Raw genomic sequence first — 6959 nt, forward strand, 5'->3', positions numbered from 1 at the left:
GCTTCTCTGGAAATCTTTGAATTATTAACTCCTGTGGGAAAAAGATGTTTAGCAAGATGCAACATGCCTTCTGGATTCCGTTATTGTCTATTAATGGGTCTAGAAATCCTCCCTTTTCCATCACAGCTCTCTCCATATCACTTTCATTTCACCCAGCTCTACTCAGTGACTGTATACTCCAAGCCTCCCATTACAGGCACATCACACACTACTCTCTCCAAGTCACAAATAATGAGCAGTGCTTTGCATAGCTGTTAAAACCAGGTCACTGGCTCCTGAGCATGGAGGCAGTCTTCTGCATTGGCAGCTAGCTCCTCTCTGTGCTCCAGGCCCAAAAAGTTTTCCAAGCCATGGCCTCAGGCACTGAGCACAACTCCCACTCACATTGCTGGCTCTGTGAACTCCCAGAAGCTCAGAAACTAAATTTCTGGAGGAAGACTGTTTTCTCTAGCACATTCACCTCTGCAAACTTTATAAGTCCCCATCCTCCTCTGTGCACAGCTGAGTAGCTCAGGAAGCTCTTTTGTTTTGCCCAAGGGAAAGGCTGGCTGAGGCCTTATATTTTTAGATAATAGATTAACCAAAAGCACCAACTTCCGTGCAGCTGCACCCCATGCACCAGGCTAGACCACCAAGCTTCATGGCTGCCTTTGTAAAAGAGAAGTTCCACATTGCATGAAGGCAGACAAGGTTCCTTGGGTGAATTTGATATCTTTTATTAGACCAACCCAAATGGTTGGAGAATAGTTATTAAGCAAGCTTTCGGGTTCAAAAACCCTTCATCAGGCTCAGGAAGCTGCAGCAGTTGGTGTGTGCTCTTCCTGGATGGAATGAAAAGTAAACAAAGCCAGGGGCTGGGCTGGGCTGCAGCTTCCTGAGCCTGACAAAGGGTTTTTGAACCCAAAAGCTTGCTTAATAACTATTCTCCAACCATTTGGGTTGGTCTAATAAAAGATATCAAATTCACCCAAGGAACCTTGTCTGCCTATATCCTTAGACCAACACGGCTACAACCTAAACCCCTGCAACATTGCATGAAGATACTTTTAAGCAAATTAAACTTAGGGGGTAGATGGGGGGATGGGTAAGGACTATTTGAGACCAGCCAGACTAGCCTGAGGCAGGAAAGGGACCCCCTTGGATGAGTTCCCAGCACTGCTGTAGGCAAGGGACCAGTCCACATGAAGACTGAAAAGGACAAAGGAGCTGGCAGCCATTGAAACTCCCTTGAGGCAAATTCCAAAAGCTGAGCTTGCTCACTCTTGCTCCTTTGATGCCCTGTCACAAGTCTGACAAACAGAAACTGCCCCAAAAGGACTACAGGCTGGTTTATGTGCATGACAGTCACACACCATAGAGAGAGTGAGGCTCAGGATTTACCTGGCCCCAGAAATGTAGGCAAGGACAGCCCAAAAAACACTGCAGAAATCTGCTCTGGGATTTCTCTTAGGAGAAACAGCTTCCATTAGACACAATATGAGCCCAGCAGAGATCAGAATTACCACAGAATGTCACCTTCATGTACACGGTCTAATACAATGGAGAGTGTGACCACTATTTTGTGTTACAGCAGGAAGCGTGTGGTCCCCTTCCCACCTCCCTTGCAAGTCTACAGACACAAACAGGACAATTTTAAAATGGTTAAATCTAATCTGCTAGTTTTGGGGCCAAATTATTCTACCTCTCTGTGTTTTGATCTGTAAGACTACCTGGCAAGAGCACTGAGGGATAAAGGGGTGGTGGAGTGGGAGAAATAAATAAATAAATAAATAAATAAATAAAAACCAGATTTCAGACCCAGTTCTGATTTCTCTTGTACCAATGTAAATCAAGAATAACTCCAGCAGTCGTAGTGACGTTACATTGATGTAAACGGAGATAAGGACCACACACAGAGTACATTAAGGAGAGGCAAATCTTGAGCTACTTTTGACAACACTGATCTAGTCTTGTGCCTGCGTGTGCAAGCAGGTGAGTTAAGCTCACAAGCTAATTTTAAGCCTTCACAATTCAAGATTTTTGACTCAACAGCAATAAAAGAGAACTGGTACAAAACCATTTCAGGGGGAAAAAAATTAAAACTGTTAGACACATCCAGAGGCTAACTAGTTTTATCTTGTGCTAACCTATATGTTCCCCTCTCCTCCTTGCCCATTACAAAAGATCACCCGTGCCTGTCTGATTTGACATACAAAACATATAAGAAAAGCTACTTTTTCTAAATGGGGATTCCCCATGGATTCCAGCATATAATTTTTTGATCTAAGTTTAAAAACTTTTAGCATTATCTTTTCCTCATGAGGCTTCAGGGTGGTGATTTTGCTCCCATGATGCATGCATTTGATTGATTCAGAAATGAACAAACAAGACACATTCCTCTCCCCCCACAATAGCACATTAATAAGTGAAACCTTTATAGTAAGCTTGTGCAAAGCAGCAAGTATTCGCTTTGGATTCAGACGATTTGGAGGACAGTGATTTGATTCAGCGATTTGAATCACTGTCCCAATTCAATTCGGCTGAATCAGATCCGAAAGATTTGGCGCCACTTCGGAGATTCGGCCATAGACTAAACAAGCAGCTGACAGCTGCCTCCAGCTGGTAAGTCTATTGGGGTTGCAGGGAGGGAAGGGGCACAGGAGAGAGGGATCGGGGCTGGGACTGGGACAAGCTATCCAGCTGGGGAGAGGAGGGAACATTAGTCGGGGAGGGAAGCGGGGAGCACGGGATGCAGGCACGGCAGCAGTGGGAACGGGGGCTCTGCCCTGTTGCCGCTTGCCCAGCTGGCACAGGGGAGCACAATGCAGGTGCAGCTCACTCCGGGCAGAAGGGAGCAAGTGGCAGCAGGGCATAGGCCCCACTCCCAGTCCCGCCTCCCCCCCCCCCCGTCCCATGCCACACCCCACCCTCCCCTGTGGTGCCAGCTGGCAAGTGGCAGCAGGGCAGAATCCCTGCTCCCAGTGCTGATGTGGGTGCAGCAGGGCTGGAAGCAGGGGCTATGCCCTGCTGCCGCTTGCCCTCTTCCACCCGAAGCAAGCCACGCCTGTATTGTGCTCCCCCCACTGTGCTGGCTGGGCAAGCAGCAGGCAGCTGAGCATAGCCCCCGCTACCAGTGCTGCCGCACCCACACCTCGTGCTTCCCCCCTACCCCATGCCGGCTGGGCAAGCAGCAGCAGAGCAGAGCCCCCACTACCAGAGCTGGGAGTGGGAACTCTGCGCTACTGCTGCTTGCCAGCTGGCGCAGGGGGACGGGTGCTGCTGCCTCTTGCCACCCAACACAGGGGGACATGGGCGGGTGGTGGGCATGGCAGCACTGGGAGCAGGGGCTATGCACTGGTGGGACTTGCCCCTTTGTCTGGAGCAAGCCATGCCTCGGCTCAGCAAGCAGCAGCAGGGCACAGCCCCCACTCCGAGAGGTGTTGCACCCACATCCTGCACCCTAACCCTAACCCTAACCCCCTTCCCCCATCCTGGCTGGGCACCTTGTCCCAGCCCCAATCCCTCCCTCCCCCAGTTACGAGCCCCTTCAGAAAGCCATTCCTCTTATAAGCTGTTTGGGGCTAGCTTGTCTCATCCACCAAGGATATGGAGAGCTAGCCAGAATGGGTCTTCATCTCTTGTGTTTTCTTTTTGCACAGCTGCAGTACAAGATCTTCATAAAAATAAGCTATGTTGTGCAAGGAGAGAGCTTTAGAATGTGCTATTTCCTTTGTATGCTCAAGCATAATATCAAGGGAGCTTGGAACTGCCCCAAACTGTAAGTTGAAAGTCTGGCCTGGTCTATAACTGCAAACTTAAGTCTCCTGGCCATTCCTCAGAAGCCCAAAACAATGAATCCAATAACATGTCCTTCCCCCACTTTCTCCCTATTCCATGATGCTTGTCATACAATCCTCTTCTCTCTTTTCAGAGTTTTCTCTATGCTGGAGGGTTTTTCCTGTTGTTCAGAAACAGGGCAGACTGTTTTTCCTGTTGTTCAGCGGCAACAGGGCAGACTAGTGGCCAGTCTCTATATCTGCCAGGCAATAAACCATAATCACTGCAAGCCCAAAAGGCTCCTCTCACATCAACTGCCCAGTTAAAACAAATTATAACAAAGGACCAACACCCTTTGGGGATCAAAATACACCCACTTCCAATATAGCTCAGCGTGTCAGCAAATCCCTGACTTCCATACTCAAGTCATCCTAATGGATGAGAAAGTCACACAAACGAATGTCAAGGCTCCTCTACATTTACCGCAGATTTGCTGTTTCAGCCTTTCCACTGTAGCTAATGAAGCAATTTGATTCCAAGTGGTGGGGGGGATCATCAAAAGCAGAACACCTAGTAAGAGGTATTGAATGTTTCTTACTCTAATGAAGATGAAAGGCTATGAGGAATTTTAGCAATACTTGTGCGTCTTCTCTTCCCCCTCTCTTCCTCCCAAAACATAAACACTCCTCAAATCTGCAGCATGAATGTGACAGGAAGAGGGTTAATCATTTCAAACTAATTTTCAAAAAAGTTAATGCTCTACACTTCTTACCGCAGCACAGGAAGCAACAGCCCAAGGAAAAGGCTATTGGCTCAGATGTAACAAAGACAATAAGCTGTTCAAAGTTTCAGAGCAGAGCCACAATATTTCACAGGACCCCACAACACACACTGAAGAAACCTAGTGATTGCAAAATTTCCCAGTCAGCACAGCCATTTGCCTCCACATTTTAGAGGGCAGTAGTGTTAACTCAGCAGAACTTTGCCAATCCAAAATAATGACTGGGAGACCCATGAGGTTTTACTTACTAAATTTGCAAACTGGAGTAATTGAACACACATTAAGAGGTACAGATTCTGCCTCTCAAAAGTGTATTTTGAGAGTTTGGATTTAATTGTTCACTATGTTAACAGCTGATTAAATGCTACCAAGGGTACACCATGGTGCATTTTGTCTAATGAAGCCTTAGCTCTCATGACAAGAGTCTTTGAAATAAAACCTTTCCTGAAAAGACGTGACCATCTTTTGGTGAACATTTGTGATATTCTACTGCAGAACAAAAAACTGCTTTCATATGGTAACTTTCCTAGGACCTTACAGAATCTTCTTTTAAAAAGAGAAAAAGAAAGAAAGGAAGAGTAAGATGAAGTCTTTGCATCATGTTACATAACAAGGCAACTGAGAATAGGTCCCAAGAATCCCAAGTCCTTACCCCACACTTCAACAACCAGACCTTGCTGACTGCCAAAGACAGACACAAATGCCTTGATTATCTAAATAAACAGTAGCATAGCTGGCAACATGCCGCATTAGAGGTTTTAATATAGGACATTGAGCAGATTCAATGCAACTGAGAGCAGCAGCCCCTAGGATCTGCAGGAGGGAGAAAGAGTAGAAGTGCAAGTCTTGCTTTGAACTTCATTCTCTTCTACCCATGCTTCAGTCCCTAATCAAAAGCCTTCCTGAAAAGGAGGCATTTGTCTCATGATATACTAGGAGATTCCCAGAACAGGTCACATAATAAGAATACTAACAATGTTTGAAAGGGAGAGAGGATGGGGAAGAGTCCCAGACTACAGTATTCCAGGAAACAAAAGGAGACATAACCCTGAAATGACTGCTGGGAAGAAGGACTCCCACCTCAATCTCTGTACCTAGCCAAAACTAGGTCAGGGATACAGTCTTGCTGGGAAAGCAAACTTTTTGCCCTAAAGCCTGGCCAATGTAAAGGCCCAAGAGTGAAGATCAGAAAAGGAGGGGGGGGGGGGGGGGGGGGAGTGGCACTCTACCTGCAGCAGGGCCTTACTGGCTCCCCAGTTTTCTTAAATAGGCAAGTGACTTCATTCTCTCTGCTTCCTCCTGGGAATCAAAGCTCTAGCCTCTTCTTAGCCTGTTATCAGAAAAAATAAGGCAAGCCTCTCTCCTCCTTCCTGTTTACTGAAGTCAATAGGGGTCCCTGCAAAGAGCCCCTTTCCAAACAGGGTATTGAAAGCTGGGCCACTAGCATGAATCATAGTGATTGTACACAGTTGCAGAACACTTTCCCTTAAGTTCCCCAGGAATGACAGGCCTCTGCTTTACATTTTATGATCCAAATCAACAAACACCCTCTAAAAAGCCTCTTCAGTTCTCAAATCAGTTCTTATCTTGACCTTAACCCAAATCTTACAAGTTCATGCAAGCCTCAGCTGTTACCCAGCTACTGTGGCAGTGACATGGAGTTGGAAGCAGTCAAGAGTGTTCCTCTTCTACACACTTGCCCAATTCATGGAAACAGACAGCTCTTAGTCAGACATCATCCAGCTGAGTAACAAGTTTCCCTGTCTAACTTTCTTCTAATTAAAAAAGGTTACTGCAATCTGTTTTGTTTGGGGGTTTTGTTTGTTTTTTTGGGGGGGGGGGTTGTTTGTTTGGTTTTTTTGGAGAGAAGCCTGGTACATCCCTCAAAGCCACAATGAGCTGCCAAGTGTCTGTCAGCCGGGGCCCTGTTTTACCCCCAAGCCCAACTCCTGTTGAATGCTTTGGGCTAGCTTCCACGGGCGGGTGGAAGGAGCAGTACAGAAGCCCAGGGCCTTGTGAAGGAAATGTAAAGCTTTCCTTTAGCGCTGGGAGACCAGCCAAGGCCTGCATCAGTCCCTGGGGAGGGATCCAGTCTGAGTCACACTGACTAGAGTAGACAGGACCCAGAGGGGTCTGTGTCTGGTTGCTGAAGCCCGCCCCAGCCCCCTCCTCCCTCAGAGGAGCCCCTCAGGCGGGGGCCCCTCCGCAGGCCGCGCAGCCCGGGACTCACCACTGTGGGAGCTGAACCACCGGGGCCCGATGTGCAGGGGCAGCGCGTCCGCCAGCGAGGCCCGGGAGCCCAGGTACAGCATCCCGTCTCTATGGTGACCGCCGCCCGTCTCCTGGTAACCGTTGCCAGGGGCGTAGGTGGAGTCCGCGCCCGCGCCACCGCCGCCCGGGGCCCGCTCGGGGTCGCCAGCGG

The 6959-nt window shown here is 48.1% G+C and overlaps 1 protein-coding gene across 2 annotated transcripts in view; it reads right to left on the bottom strand.

The window, feature by feature from the left end:
- The window catches only part of ZNRF1 (zinc and ring finger 1), a 92435-nt gene extending 85482 nt beyond the window's left edge, over window positions 1-6953 (bottom strand). For both annotated transcript variants that reach the window (XM_025199765.1, XM_006020228.3), the window contains exon 1: window positions 6768-6953. In XM_025199765.1, the coding sequence (XP_025055550.1) occupies window positions 6768-6849 (82 nt within the window). In that variant the 5' untranslated portion in view covers window positions 6850-6953. The remainder of the gene's footprint in view (window positions 1-6767) is intronic.
- Window positions 6954-6959: the final 6 nt, after the last annotated feature.

This window comes from Alligator sinensis, unplaced genomic scaffold (genome assembly GCF_000455745.1).
Source record: "Alligator sinensis unplaced genomic scaffold, ASM45574v1 scaffold203_1, whole genome shotgun sequence".
NCBI classification, from domain to species: Eukaryota; Metazoa; Chordata; order Crocodylia; family Alligatoridae; genus Alligator; species Alligator sinensis.